The sequence below is a fragment of the Magnolia sinica genome, chromosome 12 (assembly GCF_029962835.1).
Source record: "Magnolia sinica isolate HGM2019 chromosome 12, MsV1, whole genome shotgun sequence".
Lineage (NCBI taxonomy): Eukaryota > Viridiplantae > Streptophyta > Magnoliopsida > Magnoliales > Magnoliaceae > Magnolia > Magnolia sinica.
The window spans coordinates 83,505,153-83,533,024 of record NC_080584.1 but is presented as its reverse complement, the minus strand read 5'-3'; the positions used below and the strand labels follow the sequence as shown (position 1 = coordinate 83,533,024).

Sequence of the window (27,872 nt, the reverse complement as noted above, 5' to 3'; positions counted from 1 at the left end):
TCAGACATTCCTTCTTCCTTCTTTCCGACCTTCTGCTTCATCTCATCTCACGAGAATCACTACCCAATCTCTGCAATTTCTCGGTCTCTCGTTCCAAGAGCTCTTTTATCTCGTAACGGTTTCGGGTCCGAATCGGTTTTGCTGGAGAGTATCGGAGTCGGTTTTCGTCCGCAGCTCGTTTCGGTTCCGCTCCCGACTTGTCGGGAGAAGCTGATGAGAGGAGATCGGAGCGGGATTTCTCTCGAATCTTCTGGAAATGGCGAAGCGCGGGTATAAGCTACGTATCCTTTTGAAAGCAGCATAAAAAGGGGAAAAAAATGGTTTTCTGGATTTCGGTGAAATGAGATCGGTCTGATTTGAGTGAGGATTTTGAGCTTATTTTAGTTCTTTTTATTAATTTCTTTCTAGAAATAGAGATTTGGATGGTTAGGATCTGCTTTGATCTTTCGTTTCATGCTGGGGAAGGTAAAGGTGGGGCCCACCTTCCGGTGATCTGAACTGTTCATCTGGAGTGGTCTCACCGCCGCGGATGTTTCGTGCTGTTAAAATCTTCACTGTTTACTCGGTTGGATTGATTTGTTACGCGTTGTATTAGGACCGTTGGCTAGCCTGTCTATTTACGTGCCGCTGATCGAACTGTTGAGATTATGTGACAGGGGAGATTCTTGTGGTATTGATGAACAGTGGATTGTCGATTGCTGTTCTTGTAGACCAAGCGGCATATGATCTCAATTTTGGAATTGTTTAAACTGATCCATGTGTGTCGTTGTCTGGTCTGGTGGTTAGACTACATGGAAAGGGGTTAGCATATGAACAGATGATCTCAATGTTGTGGATAAAAACACTTGCAAACAATTGATGCAAGCAAAGCAAAATCACAAACAAGAAGAGCCAAACGAAAACCCAAAAGCCGAAGAGAAAAACAAGATACAAGAGGCACAAAAATTTAAATATAAGTTCTGTAAGTGGTAAGTGACTTATAGGTGGTGTTTGGGTGGAGGAAATTCACCTACAAGTCACTTACAGGCAAAACTACTAGGAAACTTCATGGGGGCTGGGGTGAGAAGTCACTTCTCTGTTAGTGACTTACAACTGAAAGTCACTACTCGAAAACTTTCAGGCATCCAAAGGACGCTAAAACAAGAGGAATTAGGAAGTATAAGGCTTACCTCTCTCTCCCACTCTTCCACTGTAGATGGAATTTCTCACTAAGGAATCACCAGGAAGATGCATACTGACTCTAAGTGTATTCCTCTTTTATAGACAATTCATAGAGAGCACTCGACAAAGTGTAGGGGAACTAGGCTTCACATGTATGCATATACAAGAGAGAGATGAGAGAGGCCTCTGTAGGAAATGCTCAACACATTGCATATATGCATACTCCACTGCCTAACACAAGAATTTAATTTTTGCAAAATGCGAACACTCTGTGGTGAGGTGGTGGGACTAATGTCTATGCTATCTAAGCCAAACCAAGCTGCTTCTCTGCAAAGATGGAGGCTCTTTTCATCATACGTAGGAAAAACAAAAGAGGAATTGAAAGATCTGCTGCTGCTGAACCAAAAATGCAGACTGATATACTAGAAGTAACTATGGGGCTTATGGATGGAGATGGGCGAACTGAAAGGAAGGTTTACAAATTGGTTTTATCATATCATTTCGTTCATCACAAATATGGAGTCTTATCACCTTGTATCGCCTTATATTGTGCTGTTTTGGACATGTATCAGATTGACATGCCCGTATTTCCTATGACTGATACTGGTTCATTTTGGGAAATATGTAGTGGTTTCAGACAATGCTTTAAACCTCTGCTGAAATGACTATAACTTTAGTCACATGGGTAGTTCTCTCTACTCTCTTAGGATTTCTACTTTTTTTTGGAAAAGAAAAGGAAAATTCAAATTTATAGCTAAGAAGGGGGGTAGAATCCCTGATACAAAGTAAAGAATGGCCAAGACCAGCCTTGCCCAACCGTCAGTGATAGAGTTAGCTTCTCGACCAATGAGGGAAAAATGAAATGTTTAGCCCAGAGGCAAGCTATCTAACCTCATTAAGAAACAAAGCTTAAAAGCCCACAGAACAAGCCCCAAATTCTTAGCCCAGGAAATAACATTAGTTGACTCCCCTTTTGCCATAACCTATGGAAGTGCTTATGAATTATCTTGAGAGCTTCTCACAGGAACACAACTTCAGGCTGCTGGACTACACTCCTTTGCAAGGCTAACCTCTAGTGATCTTGGCCTTTGAATTCCAGAAGGCTTCTCTTTATGGGGGGGTTGATCGAACACTCGGGTTCAATAATATGGATTTGGACTAGGAATGGGGACCTTCATACTGAGGAAAAAATTGGTGGACATAATCTAGAAAAATGCTCCAAAATTGCTTCTTTTGCATTGGGAGACTTCTAGAAACTGCGACCATCCTTTGCTAGCTGGAATGGCTGAAAACCTTCGAAACAGACCCTTTTGGAAACCCCATGGTAACATCAATGAGGGGCCTTCGGTAGCTAGTTCCTTGAAAAGATCTGGTCCCATGGTCGCAAAGGCATGTATTTAAGTAGTGGTTTTGGAGTTTGACTCACCAGGGGACTGAAACTGGGATGACTTAAACCACATAGTTTGTTTCGTTCCTTATTGGGCCAGTCAAAGTTTAGGATTTAGTATATATTGCAGAAAAATCTGTTGTTAATTTCGTATGCTTTTCTAACTTTGAGAAGTTAAGACTGTTAGCACTGGCAAACACTATTCTTAGTGTAGTTGTTGTTTGGAATATAATCTTTTCTCCTTTTTAAACAAAGTTCTTGCTAGAATCTTGTTTATTCGAAACATGGATTCAAGTATTCAACCCACATTAGTTTTTGTATTTATTTATTTATGAATTTGGTGCATGTTTGGACATTTTTATTTTTATGTAAATTAACTTTGTTCAGATTCAGATCTTTCCCAATTATGATATTATTACTCATATTTAGGGTTCTGTCAACTGCATCTCTCTTAAGAACATCACTGCTGCTGCCAGCACCAGCACCACCACTGTCGCCATAGCCTTTTGCTGGCTAATTGGGTTTTGGCTTCACTAATTGTGTTTTGCTAAACCCTCTTATCAAGGGCTCTATCCTCGATAAGTGATCGAGCCTTTGTATCCCTTCTTGCCACCTCGATCCAAGTCCTTTTAGGTCTTCCTTTCTCCCCCTTATCAGCCATTCAACCTTAATCAACTTCTCCTCCTTACCCGAACTGTCTTTGGTCCTTGTTGTATGGCCGAACCATCTCAATATGCTCTCCATCATTTTATGTCTAAGTGAGACTACTTATAAGCTGCTTTGGATGACCTCATTCATAATTCTTTCCTTCCTAGTCCATCTCAACATCCTCATCTCTGATCCACTATTTCTACTCATGCCATCGTCTAACTGCTCAACACCTTTGCCCCACGTAGCATAGCTGGTTAAATAGCTATCTTGTAAAATTATGCCGTTTAAGTTTCATAAGCATGTGACAATAACACAACACTCCAAATGCACATCTCCTCATCATCCACCAAATTCTAATTCTGTTGGAATCATTCTTGTCAATCTTGCATCCTTTTGGATAACAACGCCATTACAAAGAAACATTTCATTTTGAAAAATCTCTTGAGCATCCATTTTAACTAAATCGTTGCCTCTATAACTATTCCTAATGAGGTTCTGTTTCAAATAATTCATTTTTTTTTTTCCTTTTGAAAGATAGAGCCTTCTTTCTAACCTCTAATTTAGCATTGGGGCCCCTTCTCTAGTTTCTTTGATAAATATCACATTATATGCAAATAACATACATTTAGGGACCTCATCTTTGACAGTAGCACTTAATTCATCTATGACTAGTGCAAAAAGGCAAGTGCTTAATGCCAATACTTATGATGACCCCACTGCTACTGGGAACTCATCAGACTCACCACAAGCTGTTTCCACTCTTATAATGGCACCCTCATTTATGTCTTAAATGTTGTTATATAATATCTTAAGAACATTATAATTTTATAATATTTAGCCGCATGGTCTCCTTTATGTTTGAAGTGTGGAAAGCAATCTTTTTCTAGTCATACACTGCTTTACTTGCTGGCTTGATTTTCTTGACTAAGTGGATTTAGAGGAATTTGTAGCTCATGCATCCAACGTCAAATGTCTAAAGATCGGGACGAAGTCAGGTAGACTTCTTGTTACCGGTGGAGAAGATCACAAGGTTAATCTGTGGGCGATTGGAAAGCCAAATTCTTTGCTGGTTAGTTCAAACTCTGAAGCTTCCATTGTGTTATTCTTCTTTCTACTGTTATTATTTTATGGTTTTATTTTGAGATTTTCCAGTTTCACCGTTAGCTCTTGAAGTCCACATCTGATTTTATAATTAATGATAGTCATTTTATTATTAAATATGGAAAAAGAGGGTTTGAAATAAGATTCAGATTTTTACAAGGAACAGTTACTCTGCACAAGGATGAGAGTAGGATCCTCTTTGGCTAATGTGTCAGATACCTCTGTAGCATCTCCCAAAATATGACAAAAGCAAATATCTAAATACTCAATCAAATCCAAAATTTCATCATGGACGAAAGGCATTCTCCATGGGCTTTTCCTTTATCTGGAGCTAATTAATCACGAAAAACGAGTCCCTTCTGCAATAAAAGGAAGGTTGCTTCTGATTATTGTCCACCTTGATATTGCCACTTCCTTACTCCCCTATTGGTAACCTGTTATTTTCAGATATTAATTAGAAATTATCTCTGCCCGCAGTCATATGATTTGAAATTTCAAGCTGAAGGGGGTTGTATCACCAACATTTAAAAATGTCAGCATGATCTGTGGTTGTTTGTGTAGTTTTTTATTCCTTTTTGATTTTTCGTCTTCTGAGAATGTGTGTAGTTTCATCCTTTTATTGAGTATTTATCTGTGTGTGTGTGTGTTGAGAGAGAGAGAGAGAGAGAGAGAGAGAGAGAGAGAGAGAGAGTGCCACCTGTGTTCTATTGTAAATATTCAGGGCCTTAAGTCAAGTAGGCATGTGTCACAGACTTACAGGTGCAACATAACTTGTTATGACAAAATGTACTTGTGTAAATCTGCAGAGCCTCTCTGGTCACACAAGTCCCGTTGAATCTGTAACTATTGATTCAGCAGAGGTTTTGGTGCTTTCAGGAGCTTTCAGTGGTGCAATAAAGCTTTGGGATTTGGAAGAGGCAAAGGGTAAGTGCATGGCAAACAGTTCACTGGAAAGCATGAAGTATGAACGATATTTAAAAAACTTGTTTTTGGTTATGATAAGGGGTTAGTTCAAAACACTTGCTTACATGGCTTGGTGAGTCGGCAATACGAATGAGTTGAGTCCAAATTTGTGGATGTTGTAGGCCTGTAGTTAATAGATATAGCCACACCAATTAATTATCTTTGGCTGCTTGGGTCTGCCAAATTGCACCTGGTGGGACTTCTGTGGCAGAGACAATATGCTTGTTGTTTGCTGTGGTGGAAAAAGGAACCTGTATCATGTAGGCTTCCATTTTCCTGGTTCCCTGGCTCCAGCGCAAGATAAGAGTGGGATGTGATTTGGATATACTGCAACATATCTGCCTTGGGAAGTGGGAACACCCAAATGTAACCTTAGTTAACTCGCCATGTCAGCTAAGTCCTATTCTAGTGGGGAATGCAGTGGGCTACTGCATAACACATTGCATTTTTATACAGTGAAATGGGGAAGACATGCACGTAGAGCTTCTAATTTGGTGTTATTGTTGTTGAAATGCAGTTGTCCGCACTATTACTGGACACAGAACAAACTGTACTGCTGTCGAATTTCATCCATTTGGTGAGTTCTTTGCATCTGGTTCTTCTGATACTAACCTTAAGATCTGGGATATTAGAAAGAAGGGATGCATTCACACATATAAAGGCCATACTCGAGGAATTAGTACCATCAGGTTCACTCCTGATGGTCGCTGGGTTGTTACTGGTGGAGAAGACAATGTTGTAAAGGTAATAGTTGTGTCCTCCATAGTCCATCCTCACTTTTCGTATTTCAAGTGTGAAGCTTAGTTCTAGGACGAGCTCTTTACATCTGTACTTTTTACCTTTGATGAATGCAACCAATTTCGTTTTCAACCTCATGAACAGTTATGGGATCTGACTGCTGGCAAGCTTTTGCATGAATTCAAATTCCATGGAGGACGCATTCGGTCCATAGATTTTCATCCCCATGAGTTCCTCCTAGCAACAGGTGTGTTCTCTATTTCTTTGTGCATGAATCTACACTATGTTTTAAGACCTGGTCTGGATAATGACCTGTATTAATGGGTGGTTCAGTCCAAACTAGTCCAATCGGCACCTGGTCTCTGACATCATGGTGATGTCATAATTAGCTGTTAATACACACGCGCGCGCGCACACCAATGATGTTTGCTAGAATACATCCCAAGATAGCAGTGCGATATGTTGCGGATTTAGTGATTGGATCGCGGTTCTTAATTACTCAAACCATTTATAAGATGGGCCTTACTGCTAGAATAGTGTTTTAAATATGTAGCATGTAGCTTATGCCAAGCAGTGTATCTTGGCCTACACTACCTAGCTCATGAAAATAGCTTTAGTAGTGTGTAGCCTATGCTACATAATAATTAACACATGCTACATAGCTTACACTACAAGTTAATTTTCACTGAAACATTAAAATCAATTAATGTTTTCAATAATTTGTTACAATTATCTATTTTCAATAAAAAATAGTTGAACTTTCCAATGATAATATAAATAACAGTATTAAATTGGTTCCTTTGATATTTCTTTATCTTTATACTTAATCTTTTCCCTATTTTTTTCTATTATTTTAGGATGTGTTTGGTTGCATCCAATATGGCATTATTAATCAGTCTAATTTAGTGTAAAATATTCTGAAATTTCATGATATTTTGGTGCCACCAAGCACAACCTTAATTAAAAATCTAGTAGTTGAGTGTAGCTTATGCTACATGCAACGTAGCTTGCGACTCATGTTTTTGAAGGGGTGAAAGCTACACTATAGGCTCTTCACTATTTAAAACATTACTATAGATAGGGGACAACCAAGAGATTTCTAAGATGGAAATATTTCGACCCTTCAATTATTTACAGATTAAGGGTAGACCGTCCATTCTCGAAGGAAAACTGGAAAAGAGTCATATGATTAAAGGGTTGAAATATTCAAAATGTAAGAGCTTTTATTTTTTGGTCATCCCCCATCTCAGGTGAGGCCCACCATAGAAACAGTTTCGATTGCTGAAAGATGACTGTTGATCTAAAGGCTAAAGTCCTGGATGTATCCTATAACAATACGACCGGATGTATTCCAGCAAACCTCTAAGCCAGTTATTAATTTTCAACTTTTGTATGAACACATGCATGTATAAGCCATCTTAACTAGACACAATCACATGTGCTAGAGTGGGACGTGTAGCTGCATTATTTGGACGATTTGATAAAACTTTCAGTTCAGTCGGTTCGTCAGGCTGACCCCTATTTAAAAAGAAATATATGGCTAAGAAACTTGGGCAAGTTATTTATAAAATTGTGGCCCACCTGATGAGGAATGGCTTGATTTCTTGACCAAGGAAGATTCCCTTTTCAGATCAACATTAAGGGTCGTTTGAGACCATGGGTTCCACGTGAATTGGAATTTAAATCACAATTACCATGGAATCCATGTGATTTGGAATCCTTAGTTGTGTTTGGCACTTTGCAGATGGATTCTACATGAATCCAAATTTGTGTTTGGCATGTTCCTAGCATGCATGATACGCATTCTACCAATTCACACACGGCCCACCGTGATGTTTAAATGAAATCCACCCAGATCACTAAGTACGTCACTCCATCTTAGACGTAGGGCCCCAAAAATCAGCCCGGTTTGTGACTTAAGTGGACCATACGATTGGAAACAATATACGGGGCATCCCTCTCCCAACTTTTTCCCTTTGTATGGCCCACCTGGACTAGGTTGATTTTTGGGCCTACGGATAAAATGGGGTGATGCACTGGGCGATAGGGGTGGATTTTGCTTAAACGTCACGATGGGGCCCACCTATTAACAAAGTCAAATTTACACTATTTCATGCAGAAGTCCTCTGGCGTGAACCCATCCACCCCTAAAAAATTCTCAAACATGGTCCACCGTGATGTTTATGTAAAATCCACCTTGATCACTGGGTGTGTCACCCCATTTTAGTCGCAAGGCCCAAAAATCAGCCCAATTCGTGATTTAGGTGGGCCATATGAGGGAAAACAATAATGCTCACCCTCCAAGCTGTTTCCTTTTGTGTGTCCCACTTGAATTAAGGTTGGGCCAGATTTTTGATCCTGAGGCCTACATTTTAGCTTTGCTTCTAATGGTTGGAGTGGATTTCATATAATTATCTTGGTGGGCCCTGAAAATATCAATAGTGGGTGTCCCTCTTCCAACCATTTTCCTTTGTATGGCCCACATGAATCATGGACAGGGTTGATTTTTGGGCCCTACGGTTAAACTGGGGTAATGCACTAGGTGATTGGGATGAATTTCGCTTAAACATTATGGTGGGGCCCACCAATTGTTGAAGTCAACCCCACTGTGTAATTCATGCTGACATAATCCATGGTAATTTGTGGTAATGGGAATTGAAATCACGCCTGTAGCCAGGGAAAGCAAAACGCGTGAAGCAGCAGTAATGGGAATCCCTGTACCATTGCCGTATGTCTACCGAACACACTGGCTTTTTGCTTTTACCACTTATTGCTACCTATCACCACCTTTTCCAGGGTACCAAACGACTCTTTATATATGGCTTGGATCTCATGCTCATATGCCACATTGGCACATGTCATGGTGTGTACAAGAACTGCCTTGTACATGTGTTGGCTTACCAAACCTGGGTTACACTCATATGATAGTTTAGTGCCATTTAAAAAAAGGTGGCGACTCTTCAACCGTACACATGGCATAGTTGAATCACAACCAAACCATTCAAATATTTGACATAATTTGGGTTGGAGCATAACCACAAGGTTACAATGAGGGAATGCTTATTAACACATGAGCAAACAGAAACAAACAAATAGACAGCAAAACATAAAAGAAACCAAAAATTAAAACAGAAAAACCTAAGAGAAGCTATACAACTCCAGACAACAACCAACAGAGAGACCTAGAAGAGGCTATACAACTCCAGATAGACCCCAAAACCAAAAAGAGACAAACAAACTTGAATCCTGATGCTAGTCCAGCTGATCAGATATCAGCATGGAAGCAGTAGGGATCAACAGGTATACGAGCAATCTCCCAATCTTTGATGTCACAGAAAACCAAGCCAACAACTGAGGAAGAAGCAGAAATATTGCAGAAGCAACAATTATTTCTCTCCTTCCAAATCTCTCAAACAATGGCCATCACTGCTAGACGCTAAGCTGAGGTTTGCCCTCTACCGATACTGGAGGCCTGCCAAATGAAGAGCAAATATTGGTTAGAAAACTAAGCATCACCCAATCAACGTGGACAGGATTGAGGTCCACACATCTTGGGTGAAGGGGCAATTGAGGAAAAGGTGGCTGATGGACTTGCCGCTGTTGAAACATAGGATACAAATGTTGGGAAGGATCAACCCTCTTATGTTGAAGATAGCGATCATCGGTTGGTTTGGGATTTTTTATTGGTGTGATTTTAGAGATGTGTTATCCACAATGTGCTCGATAATTTGGATGGTTCGGAATTGGATAGCTGTACATGAGTGCCACATGTGAGGAGCGTAGTCAAAACCATTTTAAAAATGGTGGTAAACTATCATAGGTCTAGGCCAACAAACCTGATCGAATTGGGACTTAGGAAGTTTGCTAAATTTACATGCAAGTGGGAGCCCCACATGCAGGCACATGCTCATTGTTCCAAATATCACCAAGTCAGCAATACTGAAACTGCTGGAAGTATGAAAGTTACCATATATCGCCGATATTTTTGATAATATTGGCAATACTTGGCAATATTATCAATATCAAAAATACTTTGAGAAGAATCCATTATAAAAGTATATCATCGATAATGTCTCCAATACTGGCAATAATATTTCTGATACCAATGAAACATCTGTAAATAGGCCAAACTTGACAAATAGGGAAACTTTCAAAAAGGGGGGGGGGGGGGACTCTTATTTTTTGGGGATTTTTTTTTTCTTTGAATTTTGTTCCTTGGGTGATTTCAATCACTATTGGTTTTTATTGAATAAAAGTTCAGATTTGGAGAGAAATTTTGATTCAAAATGAAAGATGGACTGGAATTCAATGATGATGAAAAATCCATAGTTCTTTTTTTTTTTTTTTTTTTTCAAATGTCAGCATGGATTGCAATGGAGATCCATGTCTATGCATGATTCTCTTGCCATGACATGGATTTATGGCGAAAAATTAACATTCAAGTGAAAATAAGGGAATTTGGAAAAATCCTAATTTTTTTTCATTTTTATATAGAAAATGTGTCTTTTAACAACTCGTGAAGTTTCACTGAAAAATTCCACCCTTTTTCCAATGTTTACCTCTTTCCAAGTATCAGCAATAACATTGGTGATACAGATGCATGTTTCTGTCATTGATTGAACTTTCGTAAAATCTGAGCTTTCCATCATATGGGCTGCACTGTTTATATCATCTATCCAAAAATCTGGCCATTTCATAATTCAGGTGGGCTACAAGAACTGTTTCAAGTATCACTATACTTAGAATATGGTAATCCGAGATAGATCCCCTTGCTGGCTGTTATTTGTTTAGTCTCAGTTTTTTGTGACTTCTCTGGCTGGCATTCGGGTTTCATTTAAATTTTTACCAGGGAGGTGATGAATGGGTCACCTGACTCACCTCCTGCCGGGTCTATATGTTAAATGGAAGTAGACTTCCATTTTCATGACCTGTCTAGGACTCTAGGTTGCAAACTGCCCGGTCCAGATGGTTTGCCATTGGACTGGAAAACCCATCCAACCTGTGAAGGTTTATTCTAAAAGCAGGGATTAGGAGGGAGCCCATTTCAGAGGATGGTTGCAATCCAAACCAGATGGCTAGCCCTGTCAATAAAATCTATTATCTTTCACATGAAAAAAAAAAATGGTTCCAAGCATCTGCCTTTGTGGACGCTTTTTCTAAACTGGATCTTGTTTTTCAGCATAAATTGTGTTTGCTGTAACTGGTGGGTGTCATATCTTTCAACTATTTTGTCTGTATATTGGTCTTCCTTGGGATTCTATGTATTTCTAGTTATAGAAGGAAAGTTGGTGTTATCAACTGGATGTTTCATATATGTGCTCTATGCTACAATATGGTATTTATTGTAAGGACCTATTGAACTGCTTGTGATGCTGTAAGGTGCTACAAAATGGTTATAACATGATGCGTCAGGTTTTTCATGATGATTAAACAATTTTCTGTTGGAAACCTCTCAGACTCTCAGTGGCCTATGGTGCCTATTATTCTGTTATGTGCAGATGGGAAATCTCACATCCGAGTTATAATTCTATAGCTATGGTTCATAAAACTAACAAACGTACTTTTAAATTATTGTTCTGTGTCTCGTAATGTAAGGTAAAGCTAATGCATAAATTATTTCCCAGGATCTGCAGACAGAACTGTAAAATTCTGGGATCTAGAAACCTTTGAGTTGATTGGATCTTCCAAACCGGAGGTATGTCAGGTCTTCATGTGTCCTTTACTTGAAATTGGAATTGCTGACAATTTCTTCTTCTTTGACATCTTTCTCAAAGTTTGAAGATACTGCATTAGTTGTTACATTTATCTTATAAGAAAATAATGTTAAATTGGTGCATTAAAATTCCAGCATTGTTTCCATTTTACCTTTACAAATTACTTGTTCTTTTGATGTTGTACCTTTTTTTTTTTTGTGGAGCAAATGACTATAACTGTATTAAAATGTGGAACACGCACGCGGAAAAAAGAAAAAAAGAAAAAGAAATCGTAATGTACACCAGCCTCAGGTTAAATAAATATTTAATCAAGGTGGAAAACCCAACCCTGCGCTATCCCACTAAAATGAACCGGCTGCTTCCTATTTATGTAGTTGTTGTTGTATCCTGTGCCTAGCAATTTTATCCAAGACTAAAAGCTGAGAGTTGATGACTGTTATGTAAGATCTGATTTTGCAGAATTGCCGAAGGACCGTGTTGTGCATTGCATACGGAGATCAGAAGAGTTAGACCGGCTTACCTATTTGTGCCGCCATTGCTGTGAAGTAGGAGGTCTGAGATCTTCGTTTGAGATCTTCTTTTCCTTAAACCCTTTAGAGAAGAAGAGATGGGCTTGGAACTTCTCACGATGGTGTAGGACTGGGGACCTAGCTCTGTTTTATACTAATGAGGGCAGAGTAGTTTGAAACCCATCAAAACTCCTCTCCCTAAAAGGCTCCACATGAATTGCTTATCCCAATTCTATTAGGATACTGTGTGCTAATCATAGTAGTAGCACACCACCCCTTACACAAATTCTGGATGTATCATAACTTAGTGGGGCCCGCTGGTGCACCCGAACACAAATTCTGGATGTATCATAATGTAGTGGGGCCTGCTGGTGCACCCGATCACATTATCCAACCTTTAGGCTAATCTAGACCGTTGATTAATAAAGGCCCACCTTATAGGATTCTTACATGTTAGTCATGTTACTATGGATGAATCTAACACGGCTCTTCATTGTTGATTGCTGGATGGTAAAACTTACTGGTTGTTTGTTCTTTAGAGTTTCTATCCGCAGAAATGGATATAGCTAGAAATAAACATTTTCGACTCTTCCACTTTGGGGAATCAACAAGCTGATTCCCTTGAGAAATTCCTTGGAAAACACATAAGGGCCTGTTTGAAAAAACCTTGTAAATAAGCAATTATTACTCTTTCACCTCGTTTGAAAATACCCTGGTATTTCTCAAAAACTGTTCCAAAAGGACTGGTTTGAATTTGTGGGCCCCATTATATATATATATCCGTGCCGTCCATCCATTTTGAGACATGAGTCGAAAAATGAAGTAGATCCAACACTCAAGTGGCCCACACCAAAGGAAACATTGTCCCCAAGAAGTTTTTAACGGTAGGTGTTCAGTTCCCTTTTTCCTATGGTGTGGTCCACTTGAGCTTTATATCTGCCTCATTTTTTGACTCGTGCCCTAAATTTAGCTGGCATAACGGATGGATGGTGTGGATAAAGACACATATATCACGGTGGGCCCCAAATATATTTCGCACTTCAGTTTTAGTGATCAAAAGGTAGGCCCGTCAAATCAAGCATTGGGAACCATGGGGTATTACTTAAGGAAATAATCATTACCCATTTAGAGGGTATTTACAGATGATTTGGAAAATCAAGCAGGCCCTAAAGAATGGACCTACATACCCTTTTGTTTATACTCTAATAAAATAGTCTAGGGAGACATTTGCTCCCTAACACAACATTTTTGGCCAAATTTCTACCCCCTACATGGTATAAAAGATAAGAGTTTCTTAACCCCCCCCCCCCCCCTCTCTCTCTCTCTCTCTCTCTCTAACCGTATTAATTGCTTGGCCTGAGAGAAGAAGTTCACAGCAGTTATGGTCTTACTTTAGAAAATAGGATTTCACACAGTGGTGGCTCTTCCTAATGGTATTCCAAGTATGAAATTATAGTTTAAGCTACATTTACTTGTTTTTGTAGGCCACTGGAGTCCGCGCTATGACCTTTCACCCTGATGGAAGAACTCTATTCTGTGGATTGGATGAGACTTTAAAGGTAGAACCATAGAACATCTGTCATGGCATAATTTCGGTGAGATTTTTTCCAGTGAGATTAATCTCACACTTCTTTTTTGCTTAAAACTATAGGTTTTCTCATGGGAGCCTATCAGATGTCATGATGCTGTTGATATGGGGTGGTCTACTTTGGGTGATCTCCGTATTCACCAGGGAAAACTTATGGGTTGCTCTTACCATCAAAACTCTGTTGGAGTGTGGGTTGTAGATGTTTCGGTACTTTCTTCTTCTTGTCATCAAAATCACTTCTTTTATATAATTTTTAATTTGTAATAAATTACAATTTTCTCTTTTAATTGTTTCAGAAGGACTTATTTCTATAATATTTGCTTTCCTCTCAGCTCATTGGTCCATATGCAGCTGGTGTCATGTCCAGGTCAAATGGACATACAGATCCTAAATATGATCTCGGGCTAAATCAGTCTGTACAGCAACAGGGAAGCAGTGTAACTTCTCATACAGCATTGCTTACTGCAGCACGAGATTTTGATACCAAAGAGACACTAAGAAGAAGCTTAAGCCAAAACTGTAAGTAATCATTTTTCATTTGATGTCTCCCCCAGCTTTACTGCGATAAGAATATAAGATGATTGTGATGTTCCAGTTATTGCAGACATCATATTTCATATTAGGTTATCGATAGTTTTTCTTTCTTATGCTCATTTCTTATCTTCACTGTGTAACATTTCTTTACTCTTGCTACATGTCAAGCTATCGAAAGCAATTGTAGTGCTCCAAGAAAAATCGAGCCAGTTTATGACACAAAGGAAATCTTGTCGTCTTCAACTACGTTTAATTTCAGAGGGACTAATCCGCCAGCTCTAAAGAAGAATCCCATGATAGACCTGCATGCAAGAAGTGGTAGCCAAGCAATAAGTAGACCTGTTGTGGTCCCTAGAAACAGTTCAATGGTGGAAAACGCGACTGTTGTGAGAAAAGAAATTCCCACTGCTGAATCCACGCCTCCTGTTATGGTATTTTCCAAGCCAACTCATTTGCGGAAGCATTCGAATGTCAAAGATGATATGGATAGGCAGTTGATTGCAAGTGAATCTTTATCATTGAGTGGCAAGACCAATGGTCTAGACAGCGGGATTGATCATAACTTCCAGTTTAGGTTCATTGCCAACGCCGAAGCTACAGAATCTAGTGAAAGCAACCATACCAATATCAGGAGTACTGCAGAGAAGTTTCAAAGGATTGTATCCCTGGACCCACCTTCAACCCCTTGCTGTGAAAATGGTAGAGTTCTTGAAACACATCTAGCTATAGGCAGATAGGCTTTTGCATGCATATATATATATATATATATATATTTGTTTGTGTTATTTAGAACTTGCAAAACTCTTTGTAGTTTTGTTTTCAAACTTAAGAAACATTAAACCCTTCTTCTAAAAGAAAGGGTTTCCCAATCCTTTCTGGTAACAACATTTCATAGAGTTAGCTAATTATTGATTTTATAGTTATGTCATATGTAAGATGTTAATTACTGCAACTGAACCTCATGAAGATTCCCTAAAAGTCTTCTAGTTGACCTAATTTGGCTGAATTGGATTTGTTGAGTTTTTGAACCATGCCATAAATCATTTTTTTTTTTTGAAAGATTAGGAAAATATATTAAGAAAACAGAGAGAGAGGGAGATCCTCTCCATACAACAAGCAAAGCAAAGAAAAGAAAAGAAAAATAGAAACAGGAAAAACAAGTAAACTAAAACAGATGAAAAGAGAACAACTGCAGGCCCACGCCTGGCAAGGAAGCCCTCAAAACCCCTCAAGGAGCCCAATCCCTAAAGAGAGCAACAACTCTGGAAAAAACCCCAGCTGAAGAGACACTTTTATTCCTAAAACATCTGTTGTTTCTTTTTGCCCAAGTAAGTCAACAAACCACAAGGAGAAGACACTTCCATTTCCTCTTTCTGACTACTCTTCCCAGATCTTCGTGCCATATGTTGAAAAGGGCATCAACTGAAGAGGGCATAACCCAGACTACTCTGAGCAATCTAAGAACTCCCCTCCAGATATCGGAAATGAAAGGGCCATGAATGAAAAGATGATCCATTGTCTCCTCATTCCTTCAGCGAAGAAGACAACTTGCCTCCATAAGCTATCTGTTTCTAATCCAAACCTCCAAATCCATTTCCCAAGAAGCGCCTTGTTGACTAGGTTGAGGTTTCTGAGATCTGCCCCTCCCTCATCAAGGGGAGAACAAACCTCCTTCCAGTTTAGAAGATGGAATTTAGAAGAGCTGTTGTTTCCTTGCTAGAGAGTTTTTACGTAAGACATCAATTTTGGCTTGAATGGATTTTGTGCATTGTAATAGAGACAGATAGTAAATGGGGAGGTTAGATAGAGAAGTCTTAATCAGGTTGAGTCTACCCCCAAGGGATAGGACATTAAATTTCCAAGAAGATAGTTTTCTTTCCATCCTCTCAACGATTTTGTTCCACAAAGAGAGGTGGATTCCCCACACAAAGGGGAAGATCAAGATAAATAGTTGGAAGGGAACTTACCTTGCAACCGACAAGATTGGCTAGGGAAAGACAGGCCTCCCTAGAGATATTGATTCCATAAATGGATTTTGTTAAATCAGAATAGCAGAGAACACTTAAACCCTTTTTTGTTATCATGTTTTTTGGTTCATATTCTTACTTTTATAAAACTTTTGTAAGAGTTTTAAGCACGGCTTTATGTCAGGTATAGTCAGTTAAGAAATGGCTTTCAAGTATCAGCAACTTCGAAATTGCTCTTTTCATGGTCTATATTGAAGGGCCGAGAAAGTACATAACCTTTTGTTCCATAGGCAGTGTTTGGATAAGGGTGAAATCCAATTTTGCACTCTTTAAATGGCACCCATTTTAATTTCGAAAATCACTTTGGTTGGTAAGTGTAGAAGGTCCATTCTGTATTTCAAATAGAAGAAACAAGTACAATGGCCATTTTACTCTATGCATATTTTAGTAAATATCCAAATGCACCCTCAACAGTCTCACAAGTTTCCAATGGAACAAATTTATTTTCTGAGAACAATTTGTTTTGCAGATGCTGATTCACTTGATTCGAGCAGAGTGGGTTCTGTGAAATATGTTAAAGGAGTTGCAGTTGAACTAGGAAGAACACGGTCTCTTGTCGAGAGATGGGAAAGGAGGGAAAGAAGTACTAGCAGTGAAGCACCAGCAATCAGTGCTTCCTCTGATGCAATGCCCGAAACTGATACATTGCCTTCTGTGATGGTACTGTCTCTACTTTTTTAAGCTGTGAGAATACATGTGTTGCATGCATTTTATTGAACCTATGATTTTACATTTATAGATTCAAGTATTGTGTAGCATGAGTGATGTGACAAATTGAACAATTGAATTGAAAAGATTGAATATGTACTGCTTGTAGATGATCCAACTCTCCTGCCACAAAATTGATGATCTCTCTTCTCGCGGTAGAAAATAAACGCGAAGAGTATACATATATGGGATTATGCCACAAAGTTGACCCTATGGAGACAAAAAGAAAATAACTTAGTCATTCAAATAACAAAGCATTTGTTGTTCATGCTCATGACTTGATGACGTATTTATAGGTTCAATTACAAGGCAAGAATACTCTAGAAAGAAGTCTTTTGAACCTTCCTTTACTTGAATTGTAGTGTATCATATAACACTTTCCTACTTCTACTCAAACTTGTTAAGCACAAGCATACTTAAGAACTTAAATTTTATATTACTCATTATCTTCATCTTCATCTAAACCTATCCCAAGTTCTCAACTAACTGTGGTCGGTTACATGAATCCTATTATGCCATTCTACTCTATCAAGGGTCATAACTTCAGTTAGACAATAGGTCATCAAGTCTTTACTCACCACCTCAACCCATGTCCTTTACTTACTACCTCGACCACATCCCCTTGCCCGTTTAGAGTCTTCAACTTGTACGAACTCACTCCTAACTATTCCAGTTCCTGGACTCTGTTGCACCTAACCAAACCGTCTAAATCTACTTCTCTCATCTTGTTACTTATTGGTGCTACTCCTAACTCCCTTTAATGCATTCTTTTCTAATTCTATCCTTGTCTTGCTACTCATCTATCTAAACACCCTCATTTCAGCTAAACTCATCATATGGACATGTCCCATCACTGCCCAACATTCTGTCCCATAAAGCATGGTTGGTCTTATAGCCATTCTATAAAATTTCCCTTTCAGTTTGAGTGGTACACGACGATCACATAAAACTCTAGATGCACATCTCCATTTCTTCCACCCCACTTAAATTCAAATGAACTCGTTGTTTGTAATCAACCTATGTAATCGACTATTAGATAGCGCTTGATTGTAAACAACTTATGTAAGTTTATTACACTGCGCCTGTGGGAGGTTTATGCTCTCATTGCTGGTCTCCAGGCCAGATGAAGGAGAATTGTGTCAGGTTGGCAGAGCTGGCATCAAGCTTATGCCAAAACTTCCAACATGAATCTAAACAATAAATCTTATGTTACCCATCATATAGGCTCGTTTTGGTTGTATGATATGTACAAACCAAGAAAATACACCATGCCTTATACATTGGGTTTACTAGGTACAATTCAATTAGTGGGCTCCACAGTGGAACTTGTGATCAATCAGGGCCATTTGATTGAATTTTAGAATTCCAGTCCAATTATCCTGTTCTGTCATCATGAAAGGATAGGTCGATCTTCAACCTGAATGGTTATATGGGTTTGATATGATGTCCGGACCCTTTAGTTGTTTTGATCGCACAATCGACCATCAATAGGGACCTATCCAGGCCTTGTACAATCTTCCATTATTGAGATTTTGGGGCATGGTCCATTGTTTTCATCCATGATGGGACCTATGAGATCAACAACATGGATCCCCAAACAATAGGCTACACTTGTATAGACTGGGTGCTTCAGGACACTTAACGTCTTAATGCTTCATGACCCAAATAATTTGTTTTATCGTCTGTTGGATTGTTTTGGCCACATTTTGACCAGTATTCAATGTATTGATAGTATCAGTAGATACCATCGGTATGGCAGGCCACTGAAACAAGGGGTGTATAACAGATAAAAAAAAGAAGTATGTATCAACAATATTATCATTGATACATGCTGATGTATCACAATATATCAGTGTAAGTCATGTTGTGTAAATATATTGTAGTAATTCACAAGTCTCAATCAACACATTGATACGTGTAATATTTGAGTGAAACAAGAAAAAAAAAAAAAAAAAAACATTTTTTACCCAATTTCTTTGGGATTGTTTATCTTGGCATGTTTTAACAAGTTGTTTTGCATCAAAACATGAATTCGGTGGAGAAATAGCTATCTGAGAGCAGATTCAGGCTGCAATCCCAAAGGTGAGAAAAGGCTATTTGAATTCATTTTATTTTATTTTTCCCAACAGATTAGCTAGAACTAGAAGACAAGTAGAAATTGATATATATGCATGAGTTTCATGCCTTAACATGGATGCCATGCCAATTAAGAAATTCTGACGTGAAAAATGGAAGAAATTGGGGAAATTCAATCTTCTTTCATTTCTTTGTAATGTTTTGAGTTCTAAGTGTAATAAAATGTCTTTGAACATCTCCTGAAGTGTCAATTAAAAAATTTCACCATTATCCTAAAGTTTCCCCAATGTTCCCCTCAGAATCCGATGAATTAGGCAATGCATGCAGTGTTTCCTGCTGTTTCTGATGATATTTCTGTATCCTAATGGTGCGAGCGATACCAATGCTTTGAACACTGATTTTGACTAGATTTTTTGGGGAATGATGAGTTGTTGGTTTTCAATTTCTCCTTTTGAGTTCTAAGTGTAATATAATGTCTTTGAACATCTCCTGAAGTGTCAATTAAAATTTTCCACCATTATCCCAAACTTTCACCACTGTTCCCCTCGGAACTCGATGCATTAGGCTATCCATGCAGTATTTCCTGCTGTTTTTGATGATATTTTTGTATCCCAAGGGTGTGATACTAATACATTGAACACTGATTTTGACTAGGATTTTTGGGGAATGATGAATTGTTGGTTTTCAATTTCTCATTGTCTGGTTTACCTTAAAACTCCACTTTGTTCACTAATCAAAAAGAAAATGTCTCTTTGTTACTTGATGCATGACAATTAACCACTTGCTCTAAAAGCTCCAATTGTTAGAGTATGGTGAGCCCTTTATCTCATAGCTCAGGCCCCACATCTCATGGGTTAGGACCTCGGCCGAACCCCTCTCGTGGGCTCATGGGCCCCAAATCACATGGGCCGCCCACCCCGAGTGTGTCCCCGCATCCCACGGGTTACCCTACTCGAGCCCAGTGTGAAATGCCCCCGCATTAATCACCCTCGGTGAGGAGTCTCGAATACGAGACCTCCCCCATGGGCCCCAAATCACATGAGTCACCCACCCCGAGTGTGCCCCTACATCCCACAGGCAACCCCACTCGAGCCCGGTGTGAAAATACCCCTGCATTAATCACCCCCGATGAGGAGTCTCAAACACGAGACCTCCCGCTTTGATATCAATTTGATGCAGGACAATTAACCACTTGCTCTAAAAGCTCGAACTGTTAGAGTATGGCGAAGTAATCCCTTTATCTCATAGCCCAGGCCTCACATCTCATGGGTTAAGACGTCGGCTGAACCCCTCTTATGGGCCCCAAATCACATGGGCCGCCTACCCCGAGTGTGTCCCTGCATCTCACGGGCTACCCCACTCGAGCCCGGTATGATATGCCCCTGTATTATTACTCCATCTTGGCAACTCCATATGAAGTTTGCAAACACAATGTGCAGCCTCTTGTTTTGTATGGCCGGAAAAATTCTAAAGTTTCAATTCATTGTTAGTGTTACCTGTCTCTTCTACAATAATGTTTGATTAGGTTGAAAGTTGGCAACTCAATTGTAAATGTTACCTAAATACATTCATACACTCAGTGTTTGAATTATCTTCGATATTATCAAAATATCTTCGATATTATTTTATCTCCAGCTCAGCGATACAGATAACATTGGTAGCGATACCAATAACACTATTAGTATCAGAAATTCCAGGTATGAGCAATGTATTGCTAAGTATCACCAACGTATCAATATCACTAATGTAATCATCAATATTTTCAACCATATAAATTCTAGGTGTTGCTTGTATTGCCAATGCATCAATAACGCCAATGTATCGCCAATATTTTCAACTATGTAAATTTTAGGTAATGCTTGTATCATAAGTGCATCCACGATATTTCAATAATATCGCCAACGTATTGATATCATCAGAATTTTGTTTATTAGAAAAATTCGTATTTCAATTTTTATTTTTTTTCATGGGCACATGGTTGTATGTAGTGTTCAATTTGTCATTGATAATATTAATAAGATCTCGATATTATCGATATCGCAACATGCATGATATTGAGACCACAATCTTTCGTTTCCTTCCCAATTGTTAATGATTTCTTGGTGAAATATCATGTGTTGTTGACATTTTGCAATATTGATGGATGTTTGGATGAAAGGTTGGATGGTTAAATAGACTGGATGGGATGGTTGGACTTATTTCTTACAACAGCACATACTTTTAAGGCCCCATTAAATGGAAACTTGTTATGTATGCATTCTTTTTGCAATTTTTTTAAATTTCGAAATATGCAAATATGTACATTTTAACATCTCCTAAAGTTTTGCTGAAAACTCCACCGTTTTTCACATGTTTCCCTGCATTTCTGGTTATCAACGATATTATCAGCAATATCGATATTGTTTCTATATCCCTAGCCAGCGAAACTTGTAGCGATACCGATACTTCGAACGCTGCATACACTACATGCAATCTTGCATTCTGCAGTGTCATTTCCTGCTTGAAGCATGAGTACAAGGTTTTCTAACTTGCTCATGAGATGTATTGGAAATAATGGGGCTTTAACACCAACACAGAAGTTGCCATTAAGAAGAAAGTGTGTTCATGTGCACATGTGGACTTGGCTGGGTGACCCTAATCTTTTTTTTTTTTTCTATGTTCTTTTTCATTTTGTTTTGAAATGAACAGAAAGGACAGCCTCAAACATCACAAATGGACTTGGTTTCTGCAAATGATGAGGATGCAGCTGAAAACATAATGCAAAATCATGATTTATTCCTAAGCGTTCTACAATCCCGCCTTACAAAATTACAGGTAATGTCAATCCCTACATCATATACATTCACTGGTGAATTTATTAACATGTGAGAGAACTGGCTTTCCATCAGTTGGGCCACTCAGATCTTCTGGCCTAAAAGACAGGACGTTTCACTTCTCATGGTTAAATTTTTTAGCCATCCATTTGTTTTCCAGCTGATGGAAAGATCAGATCTCGTGCTCCTATGCCATATTGGCACTAGCGCTTGTGTGTGCATGGGTGCTGCTCCGCATGTGATGATTTAGCAAATCTAAGTACAGTAAAATCTGATGATGTGCATTCTGAGGTCCTGCCTAAATGCAAATCCCAATCTACAGAATTGTATGCCTATTCCATGCTAGCCTCAAAACAATGTCTTCTCCTTTTTTCCTCAAATTTAGACAGTGGATATAAGGACCCCATCGAAGATTTGCCTTCACTATAGCTCTTTGGATTGGGCATCTAACCAACCCTTTGGGCAGGGATGTGAGAGAACTAAAGCTCTTTGGAATGGGCATCCAACCAATCCTTTGTCAGGCCAGCCAGGCGGTGGTGGGTGTGTGGTGGTAATGGGCTTCCCAAAAAGGCATCCCAGGCCAGGGCCAGAAACTTCGAGGAAAAATACCTCATGTAGGTTATTGATCATTCATCAATTTGTTGAGCAGGAGTCCTGCACTGATTAGATCTCAGTTGCTGCATCCAATTTTCCCATCTTTCTCCTTATTTTTGAGATTTTCTAGAGTTGACGATTTTCACTTTCCATCATCTTGGTCATCTCCTTTTGAGGGATTTTCACAAGGGTTATGGAGGCCAATGTTTTACAACAAGGCTCTTTGGAAATGGAGAAACCAAAGCTCTTTCAAATGGAGAAACAACTTCTACCCAGTTCAAATGGTCCAACTGTCTGGTTTGGCCATTCTCATCTGGTTGAACAAGAGTGGTAAATGGATGAACCTTTATTGCATGCTAAAAGCCCCGGTGCGTGAGGAAGGGGTTGAACCTACAACCACCTTTTTAAGAAGTGTCTTATCCACACTACCAAGAGTATTTTATTTCATGCAGGTTGTCAGTATATCTGTGTATACAATACGTTGACATCTGTAGTCGGACCATTTGACCCAGCTGTTGGACCAGTTTGGACCGAACTGCTGACAAAAAAATAAGCAGGGGTCCGACCCAGGTTTTAAAACACTAGGAGAAACAATAAAAGCACCAGATGACCTCCTGTGTTTGAATGAACGACCCTTCAGTATATTCTTACAAATGTTGACTTCTTTTAAACTTCTGCAGCCTCTTAAGAATCGGCATTGGCAACATTGCACTAAGACCTTGTTTAGCTGGGACGATTGTTAGATTTTTTCATCAATCATCAACTCGAACAGATCTTCCTTGATTATACTGGCCTACCTGTTTGGTTTTACATCATCATTGAGAAGCCATATCCTATATTTCATTGTTTTGCATGTGGAGATTTACTGAATTTTGTTCATAGATGATCATTTGCAAAAAATAGTTGAATATGATCTAGCGCAAATCTGCAGGTGGTTCGGCAGTTTTGGGAACGGAATGATATCAAGGGTGCCATCAATGCAGTGGGAAGGTTGCCTGACCATTCTGTAGGTATTCTATTCCAGCCATTTGATGCACTGTGTCAGTTTCGACAGTTTCAATTGCTAACCAGCAACCTTCTTGACTTTTGTGCAATAATTATAATTTATTGCTGCATCACCGGATGCGAGATGCAGGTTCAGGCTGATGTGGTCAGTATTCTCTTGGATAAAGCTGAAATTGTTACCCTCGATCTCTTCTCTTGCTTGCTCCCCCTACTTGCAGGCTTACTGGATAGCAAGGTCGGCAGGTAACTTTATCATGTACTCAGCTGTTTGTTTTTGTTAATAGAAAATATTGCCTAGAGAATCCAAACCCCTGTACCTAATTTCTGGAACTGTTCCCAACATAGTTTTAGAACTTGTTTGCTCAACTATGAACTCAACTAAGTTGAATTGTCTCGGTTGAATTACAAGTCATCTTTCCAAGTCGAGTGAATTTGCAGTAGGGCTGTTGACCAAGGTATCTGGTAACAGCCAGCATAATGGCTGGCCATATGACCTTATGATACGGGCTCGTACGGCCCTATAATGGTCAAAAGAAATTTAAATGAAAAAAGTATCAGCCTTATATCACCCATCTTGGCTTGTTATGAGCCTGCATCAGCCTGTTACAAGCCCATAAAGGCTGCTACAGCTGTTATGGGCTTTTTTTTTTTTTTTTTTTTCAGATCGTGCAATACTGCCCTTTATTGCGTAACAGGCACCAATCATTACCATTACGTAACCCTTTTTGAATACCTTGCTGTCAACAGGCAGGGTTGGGTTGGTTTGAGCCCTCAAATTTTTGAACTGGTATGGGTGGGCCAATTGCATTGGGCCTATTGCTCGGTTTAGGCCTGATCCCTGTCCATTGACAGCACTACAGTCCAGGTCAAGGAAAAGGTTTATCTCTAAATACTTTTCTACATATAGGACACTTGCTAAAATGTATTGACCGTCCACTTACTGGACACTGTTGAAGATTTTTTGCTGACTCTTTGGACCATCCAATCAATCTGGGTTTCGGACAGTGGCCTACCCAAGTGATGGCCATTCTAATGGACGGCCCAGATCAATGTGCACCTTCACTGATAGGACTGTTCACCTGCCAGGTGAAGGTTAGCAAGTCCCTCTTAAGCAATTATTTATAGTCCTCTCGGCAACATTGGGTTTCCATTTCACATCATGTCCGTGTCAGACACCAACAAGCATGCAACTGTTTTAGTTAACAGCTGATATTAACAGTGTTTTAAATGTACAGGCACATGAATGTCTCCTTGGAATTGCTATTGAAACTCATGAGAATCTTTGGACCGGTTATCCATTCGGTCATGTCATCGTCTTCACCTATAGGGGTTGATCTTCAAGCAGAGCAGAGGTATATTTCTCTATCCTTTGGCTCCTTTATGCATTTAGCTTTTGCTGAGTGGAGGTGGTTGAGATGCTGATCAAAAGGGCCACCTATATCTGGATTGCTATAACAGGCGTGATCGCTGCAACCAGTGCTATATTCATTTGCAAAAGATTAAACAAGTCCTTCCTTCACTTATTAGGTAAGCAAGCATTCTCGAGTTATCATACTGATTCGTTGTTATTTAAATATTTAACTAGAGCAATCCTATTATAGGAGAGGTGCAACTTGGGTGGGTTGGGTCAAGTTGAGGGTCAAGCCGAGCCCAACCTGACCTCAAGATAATCTGACCTACAACCCGACCTGACCTGTATTCCAGCCCAAGGTGCCTAACCCAAACCTAACACGAAGTCCTCGATACTCTACCTAGTCCTACCTGACTCGGCCTGACCAACCCAACCTAGATACATGTGATTATTCCCAACCCGACCTAACCCAACCCAAATTTGCTCTAACTTGAACCCAGCCCAAATTCAAATCTGGTTGGCATTTTTCTACCTGAACCCAACCCGAGGACCCTGACAACTCAACCTGGCCCGACCTGAACTTGGGTAGGGTCAGTCGGGTTAGGGTTGAACTGAGCCCAAGTTGTGGTTGTAATTTATAGCATGGTTTGAAAAATTGAAAACTCAACTTGAAGCCGGGTTGGTTCAACCTGAAGAGTCGAATCTACTCAACTCTATATTTAATAATTATTAAGAAATGGTGAGGTAAATATTAGATGTTTGGAACAACTATGAGTACCGAAAAAAGGATTATTTTGTGATTTTGTCACAAATGTGGTGCATGGCTGGTTGGTAATGACACATGCATCTTGACATGAGGTCATGCCTTCGATTCTCATGTCCTTTGGATTCGTATTTTCTAATTACAAGCCCATCCTTCAGTTAGGGACTCGGTCATGCCAAGTCGATTCGAGTCAACTGAGTTGGTGAGTGGACTTGGTGAGTCATGCTGAATCAGCATTGAGTCTCACTCTTCAGTGAGTTTCTTAGTGACTCGGCTCGGAATCTCATCAAGTTGACTTGGAAGAATTTCGGTCTGAGTCACCGAGTTTTAGAACTATGATCTGTAGGGAAAATAACGTGTGCTGAAATACCCACACACTAATGTGTTGAAGCACCTTCAAAAGTCCATTTTGGTTGCATACATTAGATGTGGATTCAAATTTCTATTAACTATCATTTATTTTGTACACATGTCGCCACTTAATAATCAGGTTAGTCTGATTTTAAGAGAAGTCATCTGCATTGCTGGACCCACTTGTTAACAGGCTTGGATACAACACAGGTGGGCCACAAGAGTCTAGTGGCTGTTTCCACAAACAAGACTGCATGTTTCTACTCAGGAGTCTGGCCCTTATGAACTATTAGCACACTGAGGAATTATATGATCCTCAAACTATAGGTGGGACATGCCCCAAAAGCCTCCCGAATCATTTTTGGGAGAGATCCTGGCCACCAGTATTGCCCATTCTGCAGTTGAATGTGGAAAGTTGCTCTCTCTCTCTCTCTCTCTCTCTCTCTCTCTCTCTCTCTATACACGCAATCACCCACAACCACATGTATCGGGTAATGCCGAGAAGGGGAGTCAAACCCACACTTGTGGGGAGCAAACCCACGGTGATAGCTGTTGGGTGCTGTTTCTCTTATTGACTCTCTGTTTGCAGGCCAAACATCGAAAGACTAGGGATTGTACTGGGGATACTTTTTGGGCATGCCCATATATGGTGGGGCCCGGTGGGGCCCAACAGACGAACATTCTGGATTATGTAACCATGGTCCCACTTACACAAACCGAAAATGCATCCAGGGAGGCTGTGCACGTCCTCGAATTGATCATCATAGAATTTCTCTTATTTCAATGATACATCTTTCAAGTTTCCATATGATTGTTTAGGCCGTGTTTGGTTTGCAACAAATATAATGATATGTCATTAATCAGTCTCATTTGGTGCCAAATATCATGAAATTTCATGATATTTGGTGCAACCAAGCACACCGTAACCTACAATAATACATCAGAATGTGAACAAATTTCATCATGTAATTTGATTTTGTATTATATTCATCGTGCAAATATTTGGTGCAGGAGGGGAGGGTTGCTGGCAAAATCTGCTTTGGAATTGAATCTAGCCATTCAAGAATTATGACCGACTGATGAGGCCAAAGCTGCTTCTTATTTAGGAGCATTTGGGCAACTTCTTATTACACCTTATAGATTCCTGACCCATACAATGCAACCCTTGCTATGGTGAAATATGGTTGTACGAATCTTTTACATCGAAAGCTCGTTATACTTAAGGCACTCGGGGTTGTAAAATAGCTAAGACTGCGTTTGGTTGCACCAAATATCATAACATTTCATGATATTTTGCACCAATATTTCATGATATTTGGTGCAACCAAACGCAGCTTAATATAGTACATTTTGCTCCCATTCTTCCTGCGTTTCCTGCGTTTGGTTAGTAAACACTGAAGCTTCGAGATCTTTGAAGACAGTATCACAAACCAAGATGAGTTTTTTTTATTTTTTTTTGTTTTTTCCCGTTCTTTCTTGTCTTATTTTTATTATTTGATTCCAGAGGCTGCTGTATTGTGAATTCTTGTTGTCTCATCATTCTTAATGTGGGTCCCACTGCACATTATCTCTGGGACGGTTGTATTGTATGTATGTGAATCTGTTGGATGTTGTTGCTTGCTGTACTTTTTGGTGTCTCTCCTATAATAAAATATAGTTTTGAAGTCCTTTGGCATGTTGTACGTGATATGAACCATTCGAGAGCTAGGTCCCACAGTGCTTAGGCCATGAGCAAAAACACATGGTTTTGAGTGTATTTGAGTGCATTCGGAATCAAATGCCTTTTTCGGCTTTTCTTAAAGGTTGGAGAGTTGAACGTATGACAAAGGTGCTACTAG

The 27,872-nt window shown here is 39.5% G+C and overlaps 1 protein-coding gene across 3 annotated transcripts; it reads left to right on the top strand.

Moving 5' to 3' along the window:
• LOC131221938 (katanin p80 WD40 repeat-containing subunit B1 homolog KTN80.2-like) lies at positions 1-27,701 on the top strand. Of its 3 annotated transcripts, XM_058217241.1 has the most exons (17): positions 1-281; positions 4,138-4,268; positions 5,107-5,224; positions 5,781-6,007; positions 6,146-6,248; positions 11,626-11,696; positions 13,709-13,783; positions 13,876-14,019; positions 14,145-14,331; positions 14,515-15,045; positions 16,843-17,033; positions 21,846-21,971; positions 23,496-23,570; positions 23,700-23,812; positions 24,805-24,921; positions 25,028-25,096; positions 27,046-27,701. In XM_058217241.1, the coding sequence occupies exons 1-17, from the start codon at positions 257-259 to the stop codon at positions 27,104-27,106; spliced, it is 2,364 nt and encodes a 787-aa protein (XP_058073224.1). In that variant the 5' UTR covers positions 1-256; the 3' UTR covers positions 27,107-27,701. The 3 variants fall into 3 exon arrangements, 2 of the variants coding, with proteins under 2 accessions (XP_058073224.1, XP_058073225.1); XR_009159672.1 differs by lacking the exons at positions 25,028-25,096; positions 27,046-27,701 and having other exon boundaries at positions 23,496-23,574; positions 24,805-24,832; XM_058217242.1 differs by lacking the exons at positions 23,496-23,570; positions 23,700-23,812; positions 24,805-24,921; positions 25,028-25,096; positions 27,046-27,701 and adding an exon at positions 23,245-23,475.
• The last annotated feature ends 171 nt before the right edge of the window (positions 27,702-27,872 follow it).

Coding starts and splice junctions, on each gene's coding strand:
- LOC131221938 (XM_058217241.1), top strand. CDS start 257: ATGGCGAAGCGCGGGTATAAGCTAC. Junction 21,972..23,495: donor CCCGCCTTACAAAATTACAG/GTAATGTCAATC, acceptor GCAAATCTGCAG/GTGGTTCGGCAGTTTTGGGA. Junction 23,813..24,804: donor CTGGATAGCAAGGTCGGCAG/GTAACTTTATCA, acceptor TTAAATGTACAG/GCACATGAATGTCTCCTTGG.